Source organism: Maylandia zebra, linkage group LG11 (genome assembly GCF_041146795.1).
Source record: "Maylandia zebra isolate NMK-2024a linkage group LG11, Mzebra_GT3a, whole genome shotgun sequence".
NCBI classification, from domain to species: Eukaryota; Metazoa; Chordata; class Actinopteri; order Cichliformes; family Cichlidae; genus Maylandia; species Maylandia zebra.
In genome coordinates, this window is record NC_135177.1 from 14181343 (window position 1) to 14199348 (window position 18006).

Genomic DNA, 18006 nt, shown 5'->3' on the forward strand with positions numbered 1-18006 from the left:
AGACAGTGACCTTCAAGTGTGTAACTGTGAAGGTAAAGATAAAGAAATTTACAGGAAATGATGCAAAGATAGAATAAAAATATTAGCCTGTAAAATTTGAGACATCATTCAAAGAAATTCTGCTTTTAGATGTGATTCTGTGGCTCCAATACCTCCCTGTTTGTGCTTTTGTTTGTTAATTAACTTTGGCAGTGACAACAGGGCAGTGCATGCTTTGCAGTTTCCTTCCCATGGCCTGTGACAGAGTGATGCAGAGCAGGTGAGCACAGATAAAACATGGGTGGAGAGATAGAAAGCAGTGAGTGACAGGAATGGAGATCGCTGCCAGTTCAGCTCATGTCAAATAACACCTGGATGCTCACAAGACCAAAAGTGATGACAGTTAATGCCACACCCAGACAGTGAGAAGAGGCCCATAGGTCAGTGTTTTTGCACTTCTGCTTTGGTAGAGTCTAATCTCTAACTCTAATCAAATCATAAATCCTCTCATCTAAATTATAACCCAACCTAAATGCATTCTGAATACAGAAAAGTGTGACTGCAGATATTTAAATTAAAGTTTGTTTTTTAAAAATACATGACTCTGATAAAGAAAGTCATAATGACACAAAGATCAATGCAGATTTTTAAATGTTTTTATGCAAATAGATTTTAAATAAAGCAAATACAAAATACATTAAAGTAAAAAAGGACTCATGTAAGAACTGCACATCTGTTAAAAACATGACAGCAAATTTAAACAGTTTATTCTTCACTATGGACTCTGCAGAAGAAGCGTGTGAGTCCGTTACACACAGTACCGAGAGTATGTCAGATGGTCTTACACACTGCTTAAAGAAAAATAGTCAAAGCTGGTTTTTGAGAGAACCACCCAAACATTACAGGTTGATGCGAGCAACAATGTGCACATGACATGAAGCACAAACAAAGCCAGAAACTGAAATAAACTGTTTCTGTTCTCGACTTGTGTTTTGCTAAAACATGAGTTTTCATGAGGATGAAGAGTGGAAGCTGTTTGACTGCATTTGTACTTTAAGGTGGAGGGATGGATGGCAAAAACATTCTTTGGAAGCAGTTAGCTCATCGGTCTGATTCACTGTCCGTCTGTTCCAGAGGTCTCGAGATAAGAATATGTTTCTGTGACTCTGTGAAGCCAGAGTTTGAGGGAGTTGTGGTCACTGGGAGGACAGTGTGTGGACAGACTGTGAGGAGGCAGAGCTGCCCTCTTTGGCTCTTGCTGCCAGCTTCTGTCTCAGTTCTCTGATTTCCTTCAGCAGTTCTCTCTCACTGCTGTCCAGCTGGGCCCGACCTCGGTCCAGTGAGACTGACAGGAAAAGAAAGAAAGGATTACTGATACAAAAACACATTTGACAAAGGAGGATAGAAGGAAGGCAGCTTCACAGTTTGTAGTTGTGCTCCAACACTTGACAGATTAGTAACAGATTATTATAATCAGATTATAATCGTGCGGTGGTTACAATAGATCATTACTTGAAATACTACCCAGCTTTGGTAAACCGATGGGGAAATACATTTTGCCACTTAATTTTTAAAAAACATGGTGATAACAAGGACTTACAGTTGGTGGAGGTGCTCTCTGAGGGTGAGCTGCTGTTCAGACACAACACCTGACTTCCTGCTGGTCTCGCAGTGGTGAAGGAGTTAGTCCTGACAGGAGTGACGGCACCGTGTCTGTGTAGAGGGTCTCTACTCAAACACGGTGACCTTATCCTCGTCTGCCCCTCACCATCTGATAAACAATAAATACACTGAGATGAGTCTGAATAATAGACTGTGTGTGTGTCTGTGTGTGGCAGTGAGGCGGTAATACCTGTAAATGCTGAAGGGCATGGTTGGTGATGATCCTGTAGCAGAGCTCTGAGAGTCATCACCTCATCCCACTGCAAATTAACAAGCAGTCATTCTTTAAATGAACAATGCTCACATTACATCAGATGATGATGATAACAATAAACTGGGATCACAAAGATTTGTCTTAAGGTCTCACATAAAAGCCCAATAAAAACTCATATATTCTGTCACTTTTCAAGCCGACACATAATAAAAATCAGGGCTGCAGCAAACAGTTATTTTAGTAATCAAGAATTCCACTGGTTATAAATAATATATAAGCACTCTCAAGTACAGTAATGTCAAATAAAGCATACATGCAATCTAAACTAAGGCATAAAATAAAATTCCCATTACTCTATTTTCTTGAAGGGGGGACTTTCTGACATTAGGAGGCAAAAAGAGACTGGATAGATTTGGTGTGTGCTCGTGTGCCCTGTGCTGTGATACCAAGTCGTTGTTATGATGTTTTTAATAATAATTCAGTGTCCAGCCTAACAGCCCAAGGTCAGTGGCTTTTTACTGGTATATGTACATTTTATCGGGCTTTATAAAAATCTTTTATTTTTATTTTATGTTTTTTTTTATTTTACTTTATAGAATTATAATCTAAAACAAAATATTTTATTTCTCTATAAATCTGAAAAACAAAAGCCTTGAAATAAATATGGTCTAGTACACCCCATGCCGCCCCTCCCCCATTAATCAGTACTTCAAGTTTTACTCAAGTTTGTAACACAAGTGTATGTACTTCTTAAATGCAGAATGTCTGTATTTTTGCCAGCTCTGCATGTTGTTCTCACCTTCCTTCCTGCCACATCTCCCACAGTGTCCGTCTCTGTCAGTCCCTCTCTCGTCCTGTCCTGCCCAGAGTCCGCCTGCTGCAGGCGTTCCCTCACCTCCCTCCAGTCTGACTCCAGGCCCAGCTGACGTGCCCCTCCGAGGAACTCCTCCCGGCTCTGTGTGTGTGTTTGTGGAGAAATATGATTTAGGTGACTCTACTGCTCCTGTTGAAAAGCCAGATGGACACACGACTTCATGTTTGACAATTACACTGGAATTTGTAACTAGCCTGCATGTCTTCCTCAGCGTTACGCAGCAGCTCTGTGCAACTCTTTCCCTCTCTTTCCGCCGGCCTCGTTCTCCTCTCCACTTGCTCCTCGTCCTCTCGTCCTGCACGCTCCTGCTCTTTCAACAAACGCTGGGACAGTGGTGGAAAAACCATGAAAGAAAAGCAGCAAAACTGATTAGACAGTGGAACTTTTAATAACAGTCACAGTGCTGGGAATTATATAAACATCTGTGAAACCACATTTCACAAGACTTTACCCAAAGCGTAACAGGTCTCATGCTTGAGTGATCTTAATTGAGCATTTAACTGGAAGCTGTAACTGTTTTGGCTATAACCAAAACTTGGTTCGTGAAACACATTTTACTTAGAAATTGTTTTCCAGGTTAATGAGAGTCACTATTGGAAAGAAATGTACTAACACAAAGGGAAGAAGTGCAGAGTGAAGGAGGTGAGGCTGGTAGGGAGTCAGGAGGGTGTTTGTCACCTGTTCAAGTTGTTTCCTTTGAACCTCCATCTCCATCTGTCTGACCTCGAGATCCTGGACTGCTGCAGCTGTCTCCTGGTCATAAAGAGTCATCTGCAGCACAAAATATCAACAAGCACATAAATCTCTGTGACAATACACTGAGTCATTTTGGTGTTCCAGTCCATTACAGGATTTATAATGTGCTAAACTTCCACTATATGAACCAGATTACTAACATAGTGAAGTGTACACATACACATCTAAACATTAACATCCATCCATCCGCTTATCCTTTTCAGGGTCGCGGGGGGTGCTGGAGCCTATCCCAGCTGTCATAGGGCGAGAGGCGGGGTACACCCTGGACAGGTCACCAGTCTGTCACAGGGCTAACACACCTATGGGCAATTTGGATTTATCAATTAACAATTTGGATTTATCAATTAACTTGGACTGTGGGAGGAAGCCGGAGTACCCGGGGAGAACCCACGCAAACACGAGGAGAACATGCAAACTCCACACAGAAAGACCCTGCTGGCCTGATGGTGGGATTGAACTCAGGACCTTCTTGCTGTGTGGCAACAGTGCTAACCACTGTGCCACCGTGCTGCCACGTGCTAAACATTACCATCCACAATACACAGAAGAGATAAATCATTGAAACTTGAAATCTACCAGTATATATGTTTTATGTGTAACTTGCTGCATTTACCTTCCTGCTGATCTCCTGGTCTAGTCTTTGTAACTGTGAGGCTCTCAGGTCCTGCTGGTGTTTGAGAAAGCGTCTTCTGGTTGTGTCCAGCAGCTCTAACTCCTTCACCTTGAGCTCTCTCTTCATGGCGGCCAACCTGAACAACACAGCACAGTGTCACCAACCCATTCTCTGAACTCCCGTCATTCATTTAAGTCATACTTCATTTTCAAAGGTGCAACGTGTACTTTGCCCTCTGCTGTGTCAGTCTCTCCTCTTCCTGTGACAGAATGTTTCTGCGCTGTTCTTCTGCTTTCTGCAGCAGCTCCTAAAACAGATTCAATTAAAACAGTAAAAACTGATTCCCTTTATTTCCACTTTATTTTAAGTGTTTGTTTGTGTTGAACGCCGCACAGTCTGAGGATTACAGTAATATACTCCTTTCAGAATTCGGAAAAATTAATCTACCTGTTGTGCATAAAAGGCCTCCTCTTCAGCCTGGCGACGTAAAAAATCTGCACGCATTGCTGACACCTCCTGCCTGAACACACACTTACATGTTATGCCTTCTTCCTCCCTCCTTATATTAAGTTTTAATATTTACTATTACAAAAAACTTTTTTTTTCTTTCTTTCTTTATTATTGTTTTGTTTTAATCTCACCTCTCTCTGAGATACTCCATCTCCTGCAGTCGTATCTTCTCCTTCTCCCTGCTTTGGTATTCCACTATGAATTCTGGGTAATGATTGAACACAGGGTACTGGCCTTTGGTCAGTGGTGTAAAGTCAGAGAGCATGGCCCTGGGATGGATGTCAGCTGGTGTGCTGCTCATGAGTCGGTAGGCCTCCTTTACCATTGCTCCAACATCCATGTTGTTACGATGGTGGAAGAAATACTACAGAAGAGGAGAGACAGAAAAGTTCATTATGTGTCAAAATTTGTGTTCTCCTGGATTAGATTAGATGAGAAAAAATGATGGGAAAAGTACCTCAAAGTCTTGCTTCTGTGAGCAGAGGAGGAGAGGCTCACGGCAACAGATGATGTAAGCCACACAGGCCATCAGCAGAAATGATGGATGGTTGGAGAAAATGTTGTCAAACAGTTTCAGCCACTCATCCCGAGTCAGAACCTCTGAGAAGAAGGTCTCCAGCAGGGGCCACACGAAGAGCTAGAGCAAGCGGGGAGAAGTGTCATAAAAGTGCAGAGAACGTGTGATCCCACTGAGCGCGTGCAATTTTATGGCACATTATCTGACAGCCTCTCTGTGGTTCTGCAGCTTCTGTTACCTGCGAAGTAACGCCACAGTCCACCAGGTGCTGCAGCAGCTCCTTGTCATGATGAGCCAGGACATTCTCTGCCATGTTCAGGATATTCAGTGGAGGGTTGGGGAAATACTCAAACCAGTGCTGGCACCAGTTCACTGCACAACCAAACAACTGAATCAGCAGAGATTCCTGTGAAAGGTTCAGGTTGACTAAAAGAAAAGAGGACTTTTGCATCTGGATCAAATTTATATAGCAATCAGAAGTGTCTGTACACTCTAAGCAGCAGTGTATTTTGACCTCATGCTTGTAGCAGTACCATTCTCAGACTGATCAAGTTTTCAAATGTTTGCCGATGTAATATTGCAAAAACACACAGCGATGATGGAGCTCTGTAAGAAAATACCTATGACAGTGGCCACCACTTCGAAGCAGAGCATCGGATTGTTCTGGAAGAGCTTGACAAAAGGAAAAGCTACCAGAGGAAGGTATTCCACCTCTCCAAAGATGGCTGCCCAGTGAGCTAAAGCAGACAACACCCTGTGAAGAAGACAAAACAAGCAGTCACAATGTTTTTGGGTCCAACTATGCTGTATGCTCATTAAACATACAAATCTGGCGGTGGTGGTTCTTGAGTTAACCCATTAGTGCCCTTTTACACACGGAGGAAAAGTTCCTGTTAAGGTTTCAACATCGAGTCTTCTATAGTTTTCTTGACAGTAAAACTGGGTCAAGATGGACTGAGAGACACCAACACTTGTGTAAGTTTTTGATTTGCCTTTTTGTCCTGTCTCGCACTCTCTTTTCTTTCCCCTCACCCCCAACAGGTTGCAGAGGATGGGAGTTTTTCCTTCCCATTGTCGCCAAGTGTTTGCGTGATTGTTAAGGTTTCTTTCAAATAGGTACTCTATCTTTACCCTCCAAAATAAAGCGCCTCGAGGTGACTGTTGTTATGACTTGGTTCTAAATAATTAACACTGCATTGAATTGGATTATATGCGTGAGTGTGAGCACCTCTGCAGTCCTCTCAGCAGTTTGTGACTTTTGATGGGGTATTTCTCATGCAGAGTGAGGAAGGCTGAATGTAGGCCTTTGTCTGTCAGACTGCTGTATGCTGCATGATTCTCTGGCAGGCACAGCAAGGACCGCCACACAAACATTCTGCAATGCAAATATAGAAAATTACCTATTATTTTTCTACATGCATGCCTAAATCTTCCTGGTGAAAGTTGTGTTTACCTGTATTTAGCTGGGTATTCTCCAAATGCCTTTAGCAGAGCCACCAGTCTCTTCTTATTTAAACCAGCTGGAAGTTCATTCTGTTCACAAAGAAACTAAATTCAAAACAACCCTTTAGCTTACACAGTCATTACATCCACAAAATGATGTGTGTTCTAGCAGTTTACCTCTTTATCCTCAGCTGTAGTCCCAGCAGGAGGTCTAAGGGTCTTCACTTGTGTGCGTCTGCCTGAACTCTTGGTTGGTCTTTGAACAGCCTCTGACCTTACCTTGACCTTTAGGTTTGAAAAGTCCTGATCAGCTTCACCACCAGAGACTACTGCCACCTGAGAGGGAGGCGGCTGTGGAGAGTGCCAGGGTAAAACAAACAATCAAACACACACACGCGCACACACAAAATTTCCAATCAAGACATGTGGTAACTTTTGGTATGAACCCTATTCATCACATTCTTGCTTGTCACCTTGTTTAATTCCTGCGTGAGACTCTGGACGCTGTAGATATTGACGCTTCCATTATCCATGATCGCCACAATGTGTCGGCCGTTAGGGCTTACTGCCACTGTAGTGATGGATTCATCATGGGAACCCACGTGAAAGAGAAGCTTGCATGTGTGAATGTGGATGAACCGCATCACACCATCCTGGCTCAACACACCCAGTGTCTATAAGACATCAAAATTATAACCAAAAAGGAAACTGAGAAATTCAGAGGAAATGTACAAATTAACAGCATATAGCCATATTAGTTACATGCCAGTTAATTTTCTCTTCAATGTACAAGATATGAGATTATCTTAAAAAAAAATCTACTTGAGGAATAATTTTTGAGAACGTTATTTTTAACATGAAAACAAGAAAACTGGAAAAAACCTAAACCCTTCTGGTAGTGCTGTTTGTACCTGGCTGGCTCCTCCGTCGAAGCTGTCGGGCAGGAATTCCAGCTGTCTGACAGTTCGAACCTGCGTGGGCATCTGAATCACCCTGAGCAGCTGTTTGGTGTCCAGACACCACAGGTGCAGCAGGTTGGAGCGCCCACCTGCTGCAAGGCTCTTACCGTCACTGCCAACACAGCACAAGTATGCATTAGTTAGAGACTTTTGTAAGGGGCTGTTAATGAGTGGCTGTGAGATGAGAGACCCACCGTGTGACAGCAAAGGCCTTGTAGAAGATTCTGGGTCCACAATCGGGAACAGGGAGCTGGTATTTGCAGAAAAGTGTGTCACTCTCCCACGCAAAGATGGAATCATCACTGAAACAGCTGAGGATGGTGTTGCTGAGAGGCAAGAAAAACACCTGCAATGCAAACAACACCTGACGTGGTCAGTCTACAGTGTGGATGTCCATTCATTTATATCAAATTAGTGCGTCTCGACCTATAGCACCTAGAACAAGCTCCAGCTCACCTGCAACCATTAATTGCCTAAGCAGAAGAAAATGGATGGATAGTTTGCAGAGCATGTCTGCATGCTCACCCTCTGTATGCCTACAGACTGCCTGATGTTGAGCTTTCTCTTCCTTTGGAACGTGTCCAGGTCCCAGAGCTGCGCTGTGTCTGAGGATGTGGTGATTGCATAGCGGCCTGAGCTGTGGACGGAGATGGATGAGACTGCTCCCTCGTGACCTCGCATCCAACTCACCAGCTGCTTAGTGTCTATGTAATTAACCAGAACAAGTTAATTTGTAGTTCAAAAGAAGAACCAAATTACACATTTTGGATTAAAATGACCAGCTGCTACTGGGAGAAATGAAAAAACCCGCAGAGTGCTGGCTGGCTGTGGTTACAATAAAGAAAATCCTTTAAAAAATTTTTGTTAAGAATAAAATTACAATTCAATTTTATTTATATAGCACCAAATCACAACAACAGTCACCTCAAGGCGCTTTATATTGTACGGTAGACCCTACAATAATTCCGTACAATGAACTACAAATGAAAAACTAAGCAGCACTTTATGTGTGAGGACGTACCTTTGTCGAAGCATTTAATAGTGTAGTCAGCCAAAGCCACGAGGAACTCTGTAGTCCTGCGGAGGCTAAATGCCAAAGAAGTGCACGCCTGTCCTGTTTTCTGCACCAGCCGAAATCTATCAATAAAATAAAATCAAATAAATTTCAAAAGCATCAAAGGTTTTAAGACTCCATTCTGAATATATTTAATATTCTAATTCAAAGGAAGAACATTTATGAATCAAACAATCCTGGTTGATAAAAGTAAATCCTAAACAATACAGAATTCTGTACATTTATATACTAAATAACCAAGTGTCCCTCATAGCCACACACCTGTTTCTACTGATGTCAAAAACATAAATGTTGCCATGGTGATCCCCAGCCAGGAAGGAATCACCAGTGGTGTCGAAGGCCACGTGGAGGAAACGCACCGTCTTGGCCTGCTGAGCAGTGCGGACCACAGTCACTAACACACTGAAAAAGGCAAACAAGGCACCTCATCAGAGACAAAATAGTGTCTGAGTGAATCATCGCTGCTCCCTAGTGGTCACCTAGGAAAAGATCTACTACGATCTCTCTGCACCTGTCTGCATTAACCACCTGAGGTCTTACTTACACAGGTGTGGGATATGAGCTATGTTAACATTACCTTAGGAATAGAACAATTTCTCACTGGCACAGATTCTTTATAAAAGAACTGAAATCGAAATCAAATTTCATCTCTGGGCTCCTTGATGGTGGTGTGAGAGAATGTTAGAAAGAAAATGAGTGAATAGATCATTCTTGCATTATTTAATATTTTCTAAAAACAATAACCTAAAAATGAATGATTAGCAACAAGGATTCGACCTAAATGAAAAGAACAAAATTTGCTTGTTACTAAGTATTATACAAATTTTGCATAAATTTCGTTCACAGCAAAATATGATCAACTAGCACGAGACATTCAAAGCATGTTTTCTGTAAGAGAAAGAATTTAACTACATAATTTAACAACCCCAAGATGATATCTGACGACCTCCTATGAACCCTTAATGACGAGTTATGACACGTTAGTCAAAGATGTGGCGTGACGACCATGTGATGTTTCCAGTTTTTTTCAAGGGCAGCTGCAGAGGCAGAGACCACCCTCTTTAACTTCTGATGCACACTCACTCGTTCTGTTCTACAACCAAATATGACAGGAAGCAACAAAAGACCTCCAAGGTTTTACTCCTAGTAGGGTTTCAAGGAGTAAAGAGTTAAAGGTTTTTGCAACTTGAAAACAGTCACTGTGCGTACTACAAGAAAATATTTTTGTGTTTCTGTGTGTGGAGTGAAACTAGAACTGAAGCAATGTGCAAAGATAAAGCAGTTCAGAAACAGGTATAAAGATAAGGTTTTCGTTAGGTATAAGAAAGAGAGAGATGTTTGAATGTCAATAAATGTCTCTGGTTAATTAGTTAGAATTCCAGGTTTATTCAGATTTTGCAATCAACACACCAAAATTGGAGGTATTTGGATTTTGTATTTCACACAGTGTATGTAAATGCAAGTAAAAGTGAAATTATAAATATGTATATTGTTGTTATTGAGGTTAATATCAATAAAGAGGCAGGATAAACAATAATGGATTTACTGGCAAAGAGTCGGGTTAAATAAGTGTGCACTTCTTCCCACTCTTTTGGATATGTCAACTAAGTCAGCCAAAGTGAAGCAGTGTATTTTGCATGACTTTCTGTGTACTGCTTCCATGTTCAAAAGAAACTGAACTAAACAGCAAACAAATAAATGCCAGGTCTCTCTTGGAAATGAGATTTTTAATCTCAATGAGATTTTTTACCTGGATAAATAAAGGACTAATAATAAATAATTGCCATAGACAATTTCATCCATGTCTCATCCACGGATGTTTGATTGGGGTGAAATTTGGGGTGAGGTCACAGTGCACTAGTCGCAACATTTTTATATTCATGAAGCCAGTCAGAGACTTGTGAAGAAGATTTTCATTTATTTATTCAAAATTTCCTTTAATTTGATTCACATTCAAACATAAATCATTTGTAAATCTGCGATTTGCTAGAACTACAGTTAAAGTTTCATAGTTTTCTAGGATTACTGCTGCCTTAATGAACTAGTAAAACATAACTAATTCTTTGATTGCAATTAGTAAATAAAATAACTCATCACAACAGTAGTAACGAATCAGTATTCGTTATGTAAATACCAACAGACAGCAAAAATACTTAAAGTAAGAGTGCCAAAATACAGCAATCACGGGAATACAGACTGACAACTTAGAGCGCTATGTGTAATAAAGATGCCCCGCATGTAAATGAGTCCGTGCAGCATCAGCTGCTGACAGTCTGAGAAACTAAAGAAGACTTTTGTGAAAATTAAACCTACCTCTTCCCCGGTGTTGGTTTTCGATGCCAGATTTTACCCTCCTCTTTGTTCCCAATGTCCGTCACCTCCATTTTCAAAAAAGTCCACACAGTTCAGGAGGTAAATTTACAAAACACCGCTTGAGTTAACTTAATGTCACTATGATATAGCATGGCTTCCCCGCTAGCAGGTTAGCCGGCTAATCTTTTTACAGGCGGGGTAAACAGCGGCAAATTTAAAAGAGTAACATTGACGAAGTGCGGTAATGAGAGAAACCGTTAATGCCCTCGATTAAGGCTTAGCAATGTAATTCAGATTTAAGTAGTGCCCTAAAGGTTTAGCTGACCCCCTACGAACAGGTTGTATTCACTTGTTATTGTTTTGTTTATTTTATTGGTTGGGTTTAAGAACAGTTATTTTGTCGCCCAAAATTGACGAAATACGGCAGAAGGCGTGGCCAAGGAACATGAACGCGAGGTTTTTTTTCCACCCCTGTAGATTTCTTTTTCCACAAGACCCAGAAAAAAGTGAATATTAAGTAAATTTTTATTTAAAAATAAAATTGAAAAAATAAATACGTGACGTTTATTTATGTATTAGTGTATATTTGTTTATTTTATACATTTATTCATACATTCATCTACATCCACACAATAAAGCTCCGAGTTTTTCAGTTATTCTTTTTATTATCATAAGTTTTCTTATCTCATATGTCAGACCTCCAAAAGCCATTCTAATACTTAAGTATGTAAGTAAAATATCCAAATCCTTCACCCACTTCTTTAAAGGCAGAGTGAAAGATAAAAGGTAAACTCCAGCAACTGAACCCTGAACTGAACTGATAATTAATTACGATTAACTGATTGCCACCACTTTTTTAAAAAGCATTATTTCGTGCCCAGTTCTCTTCTTGTGGTCTGTTTTTAGATCTCCACAGGGGGCTGCGAGAACGGCGTCGTTCGGCACGCCTCTTTGTGTTGCTGGCTGCCTCTGGATGGTCAAGTGAGCGTGTTTGCAAATTTCACAGGAAGTGCAATAAAATGTAAGGCAAACAAGATATTGTTAGATACTGAAAACACATCCGGTTTAAATGGTTAAATTAAGAGCTTTTTATAAACGAATTTGGTCAATATATGTGCAAGCACACACGGGTTGGCATGTATTTACACTTTATCGTCAAGTGTGCACATCCTTAATATTATAAATGACCCCACGAACTGATCATACTGCCTAAGGACCTTTGTAACACTTTTACACAGCGCGAACAGGAATGGTTTCTCTAAAATTCTTCATTTTATGTGTGTATCCAATCACAAGTGCTGTTTTCTGCAACAAGCGTTTAACTTTAAAATGAAAGCATTCCAGTACGCTCAAAAATGCGTAATTTTCCATTATTTGCCTCGGATAAACGTAGTTTGTTAATTGGTAATAATAATTTAAATTATATTTTTGATTTTATTTGTCTCTAGTTCAGTAATAGTCATATAGTAAGTAAATTTTTTTTTTGTTTTATCCAGTCTGTGGTAACAGTTGTCGAATTGGGTTTTACTTTGGAAAGCTAAACCGGATGTTTCCTTTCTGATGTCAGTGGCTTCATCGTATTTTGAAGCTAGCTCACCGTGATTAGCCACGTCATGTAAACTTAACAGTGGAGCAGTTGTGATATAAAGACAGGAAGCAGTCGCTGATTTGGGAAGGACTTTAGGGAATTGTTAAAGAAGAAATTTTATTTCTGGTCTCAAAGTTGGCAGTAATCCTATGGAAAGATGTCAGATATCGGGGACTGGTTCAGAAGCATCCCTTTCATCACCCGGTACTGGTTTGCTGCCTCCATTGCTGTTCCCCTTATAGGCAAATTGGGATTGGTTGATATCAGGAATCTCTTGCTATTTCCGGAGATGGTCTTCAGCAGATTTCATGTGAGTGTTTCTTGGTTTTTGGTAACTTGTCTGTCTGTTGGATTAGATAGCGGATAAATGCTGAGTTACTGTCTTTTGGAAACTAGGAGTTAGTTAGCAGGTGGCTAGCACTGCTAACTCAGGAGGCCTGAGTGTGGGGCAACCAATGAGAGGGCGAGACGCAGGAGGGTGGGACTTCCGGATGTTGTCAAAATGCTTGGATATGTAGTGACGCTGAAATGTAAACCAAATATGAAAACAAATACATATTTTTTATAATTTAATTACCAGAGAAGTATAGACATGTTTTATTTTAAAGTATTTGTTGTGGAAATATAAGTTAGTTTTAGTGCGCTCTCGTCCACAAGGTGGAGACATGTATTGCAGGGGATGTTATGAAATTAGGCCCTCAGGCACTGTGAAGGCCTCTAAGTGGGTTCGTGCAAGCTTAGGGCATAGGTGTAAATCAGTAATCAAACACAGCTCAGGGCAAAGGGAATCGGTCAGTGTGATCACTTTAAGTGCTGAAAAGTAGCTACCAAGTAATTCACTTCATATCAGTTCTAGTACTTAACTTAGAAGGACATGTCATGATTTCCACCTTCAGTAATTCGAAATGTATCTCACATCTATAGTTAAGGGATAATCTGAAGAATATTAAATATAAATAATTACAGCATTAATACAGTACTTTGCTATGTACTTTGTTTGCAGTGGTATTACTGTGTTTTCTTAAGTGAAGGAATAAGGTTCTTTTCACTGAACAATCCATGCACCTTCTGGAATTATTGGACTTTCTTGCTGTGGATTATTAATCTTAGGACATGTTGATTAAAACCACAGTTAATTTCATTATGTAGGCAGCCTATTGTATGGCTAATGAAAGAAAGCAAAATAAACTGAAATAAAAGTGTAGTGCAGAGTCAGTATACTATATATAACCCCCTGATCTTTATGAGCCTATAAAATGTCAAGTTATAGTTAAGATGGTCACGCAAGCTGTGTGAAAGCATTGAATATGAGACTCTGTTGATTGAAAAGTTATTAACCTTTTGTCAAGTCCCAAACAACAAAATAAGATTTTTTTTTTTTGTTTGACGGCACAAAAACTGGATAATGGTATGATCAGACACTCCTTTAAATTGTAACTGCATCTTGTCTTTTGCCTCCGGATTAATGGGAATTTAACCATTAATTCCCATTAATTTTTTAAATGTGGTATTGATTCAACTTCTTTTACCAATTTTCAAATATTACTGTGAGGAAACACACACTCTGCAGAGGAATACCACACAGGAAGTAATAATTTGCAACCCACATGAGACTTAATGTGTTACAGACTTGGTGGTGAACATCTGGATGTGCAAACAGGCACAGCGACGTTGATGTCTTACTGATTTTTCTGTTGGGTTAATAACTCTTCTGCTTATTTCAGATCTGGAGACCAGTGACAGCCACTCTTTATTTCCCAATAACCCCTAATACCGGCTTCCTGTACCTGGTCAACCTTTATTTCCTCTACCATTACTCCACTCGGCTAGAGACAGGTAAGCTCACCGGCCTAGGCGGTTTATAAACATACAGTGCTCTTTCTAGCATCTTGTTTTCATTTGTGTCATCATCATCATCTTCGTCCTGATTTTCTTTTTCTTATACCAGGGTCATTTGATGGCAGGCCTGCAGACTATATCTTCATGCTTCTCTTCAACTGGATTTGCATAGTTGTATCCTTTCAAACTGGCAATTCCTGTTTTAAAATCTCACATTTTAATCTACCTAACAGGAAATCATTCTTTCATCATCCAGCTACCTCCCTGTTAGCCTGTTTCCCACTCTACCATTCATTCTGACCCCTCCTGCATTTCTCTTTCATCTTCTCTCTGCCTCTCTCTCGTTCGCTGCAGCAGTGTGCCATGTCAGGGTGGCTCTGTGCCAGGGCCCAGTGTCAGTCTGCCCCTGCAGAGCAGAGAAACCTAATCTAGGTCACATGCAGCACCAGCAGTACACTCAGGCCCACATCTCAGCTCTCTGTCTTCTTGTGAGAGTTCAGCTCAGATTGGGTGTTTACTGCTCAGACATTTCTCCTTTATATGGGAAAAGCAGCAAAACTCTACCTGATCCAAACAACATGTTCAGTCTTTGTCAGTTCAGCTAAATGGTGAGAACGGTTAAAAAAAAAAAAAGTGGGGGTCTCCCATGCCAAGGTCAGATGCCTTGCTCAAGTGGAAACGGCAGAGGTGACTGGCAGCTTCCAAAAACTGGTGTAGGGGATTTGAACTGGCAACCTCCCGGTCCCCAGCTGTTCTAATTGTACAGCTCCAGCTGTGATTCTATTGTTGTCGTCCTTGACTCAACCTGCAGATAACCGGGCTGCTGATAAACATGCAGGTGAGCATCTTCCTCGTCTGTCTCTCTCTCTGCATGTAGACTGCTGTAGCGTCTATATAAAGCATTTGTTTACAACTGTCCTTTGAAATCTTAGGAGTGTTTCATAACACAAGACACCCACTTTAAAAAGGAAAGGTTTACATTTTGGAGAAAAAAAAATAAACACTGCAGAGACGCTGCCACCTGCTCCTCTAAAGCTTACTAATTTATGCGGCATTTCACAAAGCGTATCCAGACCATTTCTTTCTGCTCCTGGCCAAGAAGTTGCATTAGGAAAAAAATAAAATTGCACAGATTAAAGAGCAGCGCATTAACTATTAGGTGTGCTAGTACCGGTAAGTGGATTTGACTGTCTTTGGACAGAGCCAGGCTGTTGTGTTGTTTGATGGTATGTGACAATGAACTTGTGGTGGTCGTGGGATGACAATGTGCAGAAAAATGAATCAGACTTACATAAACTAGATGTTTTGCAAACGTACTGTAAAAATACTCCTGGCATGTTGATTGTGACTTGCTGGTTTTGTTCATCTTTTCAGCTGCTGATGATCCCGCTGATTATGTCTGTGTTGTACATCTGGGCTCAGTTCAACAAAGACACCGTGGTGTCCTTCTGGTTTGGAACGCAGTTTAAGGTACGCCCATCAAATGTTGAATGCTCTATCTTCTTGTCAGGTTCACGTTTCACAGAAATATCAGAAAGGATAAAATACACATACCAATGACGTAACTGTGACGGTTTATGCTAACTCAGCATAAATAATTCCAGGATTTTTATGAACACAATTTTCTGCTGCTTTGTTCTAGGCTCATTATCTACCTTGGGTCATTCTGGCGTTCAACTTTATCATCGGAGGATCGTAAGTAACAAATTTAGATCAAAGCCTTTAAATCTGTATTCCAGTCTGGGGAATAACTTGTACTAACTGTGTAATGGTGTTCCTGTGAGTAATCTTCCTCTCTTTGTTCTTGTGCAGATTTGTGAATGAACTGACAGGAAACCTGGTGGGCCATCTCTACTTCTTCCTCATGTTCAAATACCCCATGGACCTGGGAGGACGCGCCTTCCTCTCCACGCCAGAGTTCTTGTACGTTTGTGTGCACGCGCAGCATTTCAGAAGCGCCGTTTTAGTGTTTAAGTGTTATCACTGCATTTACTGAAGTGCACTCAGCTTTAAAACAACACTATGGAGCTTTTTATTAACACATCGCCTGTCACAATCCAGAGTTTAAACTCTCATTTATCTCAGTACACTTGGAGAATCTGCTGCTTTAGCCTTACTTTGTGAGAAGACTTAGTTATTGTGGCTCTTACAGAAAATGTGCATTCCTGCCTAATGAGTCAGTTTTACAGTTTACTTCTTTGCAACTCCAAGACTGTTTTATCAGTTAATGTCATGTTGTAATTGTCACTGGTGGCCACACTGATAACTAACAGGCAAAGTTATATAGTCTTTTCAAACCAGCAGCACAAGGGGTAACCACAACTGTAATGACATGGGGTTTGAAAGTGTTTGTTGCTCGTCCTTGCAAGGTGCAATCATGAAGTCATCTGTGGTTTTGGCTCTTTAGAAGAGCTGCACTGCTTCTAGCAAGGCTCCCATATTTAGATCACTCTCTGAAGGTCCTAATCGGACCATGGGCAAGTGAGCATGACTCAGAGACGCTGAAGGAGATTCAGACATGCACACATGGAAATGGCCAGACTGTCACAGAATGATTCAAATGCAGCAGTGGTGTTGGAAACATTGCTGCACTGCCTGAGGAGATGACCACGAAGGGGAGAGTGGTCCTGTTTAAATTGGGTACTGTTTATTTTTAATGATAGGGTTGTATTTCCACAATTATGAAACCCTCTGTTGCTCGGTTAAAATTTCAAACACAAACTGATATCTAAAGTGTCTTTTAAAAGGGTTGATTTTACCTCTGATTTCCCGTCCAATCACTTATTTGAGTCAAATGTTTGAAAATTAATTTCCCAGTGGAGGGGCTGAGGGTCTGCCACAGAATCATGTAACAACAAAGTCAAGGCAGACAACAAATTATCAAAAAACCGATAACACAGATATGTTTGTGTGGTGTAGCTATGGGTGCTTTTGTCACACTTAAAATTTATAATGCTAATTCTTCTCACCAAAACCAAACAGATTTTGTTGCTTGATTGAGTTCAGAGATCACATTTTAACATCTCTCTGCAGGTACCGGTTCTTTCCTAACAGGAGGGGAGGGGTGTCCGGATTTGGAGTCCCTCCGACCAGGAGGCAAGCTCCCCAGGACAATGCAGGGGGACTCGGAGGACGTCACAACTGGGGGCAAGGTTTCCGACTTGGGGGCGAATGAGAGAGAACTGCACTCTCTCAGCTGCCAGAAGAGCTGGGCAGCTGTTCTCAGATTTAAACGCTTGTTTCATTGAATTTGTTCTTGTTGAATCTTGAGACTTTAAATTTAATTCATGGTTAACTTTAGAAGATGCAACAGGATCAAATTTGAGAAGGCACGCATTTCACTGCCCTGCACAGCAGGACCTGGACTCTGGCTGTAGGCTCTGTTCACTAAGTAAAGTCAGCTCTACTTTTACTACTGGAAATGTGTCCATGTTAGGAAGATAGAAAATTAAATTGTTCTCTTTTTTTTGTTTTGGTGATTATTCTTTCTTCTTTCTTTCTCATCTTCTTCTTACCATCCCTCTTCCGCCTTTCTAACCCACCCTGCCATTGGACTGTCAAGATGAGAGATGTTGCAGCTGCACACCAGCACGCTGTGGATTTCAACTCTTGTGTTCCTCCCCCTCCTCCTCTCACTCTCTGTGATGCCATATCAGATTACATT

General features: G+C 40.9%; 2 protein-coding genes across 3 annotated transcripts; one reads left to right on the forward strand and one right to left on the reverse strand.

Annotated features, from left to right (window-relative positions):
* Positions 1 to 619: 619 nt before the first annotated feature.
* Positions 620 to 11306, reverse strand: tbc1d31 (TBC1 domain family, member 31). 2 transcript variants are annotated; one of them, XM_004566819.5, is made up of 23 exons: positions 10916 to 11306; positions 8864 to 9004; positions 8549 to 8664; positions 8053 to 8231; positions 7722 to 7873; positions 7480 to 7639; positions 7042 to 7242; positions 6746 to 6919; positions 6579 to 6658; positions 6354 to 6500; positions 5746 to 5879; positions 5364 to 5497; positions 5066 to 5245; positions 4740 to 4972; positions 4546 to 4618; positions 4326 to 4405; positions 4099 to 4234; positions 3408 to 3500; positions 2924 to 3052; positions 2655 to 2810; positions 1832 to 1901; positions 1580 to 1750; positions 620 to 1324 (listed from the first exon to the last, which is right to left on the reverse strand). In XM_004566819.5, the coding sequence occupies exons 1-23, from the start codon at positions 10984 to 10986 to the stop codon at positions 1176 to 1178; spliced, it is 3159 nt and encodes a 1052-aa protein (XP_004566876.3). In that variant the 5' UTR covers positions 10987 to 11306; the 3' UTR covers positions 620 to 1175. The 2 variants fall into 2 exon arrangements, with proteins under 2 accessions (XP_004566876.3, XP_004566875.3); XM_004566818.3 differs by having other exon boundaries at positions 6579 to 6673.
* Positions 11307 to 12469: 1163 nt separating this feature from the next.
* On the forward strand, positions 12470 to 17808 carry derl1 (derlin 1). The gene is made up of 8 exons (XM_004566817.6): positions 12470 to 12813; positions 14228 to 14339; positions 14452 to 14516; positions 15154 to 15180; positions 15717 to 15812; positions 15985 to 16037; positions 16155 to 16265; positions 17376 to 17808. The coding sequence occupies exons 1-8, from the start codon at positions 12661 to 12663 to the stop codon at positions 17515 to 17517; spliced, it is 759 nt and encodes a 252-aa protein (XP_004566874.1). The 5' UTR covers positions 12470 to 12660; the 3' UTR covers positions 17518 to 17808.
* Positions 17809 to 18006: the final 198 nt, after the last annotated feature.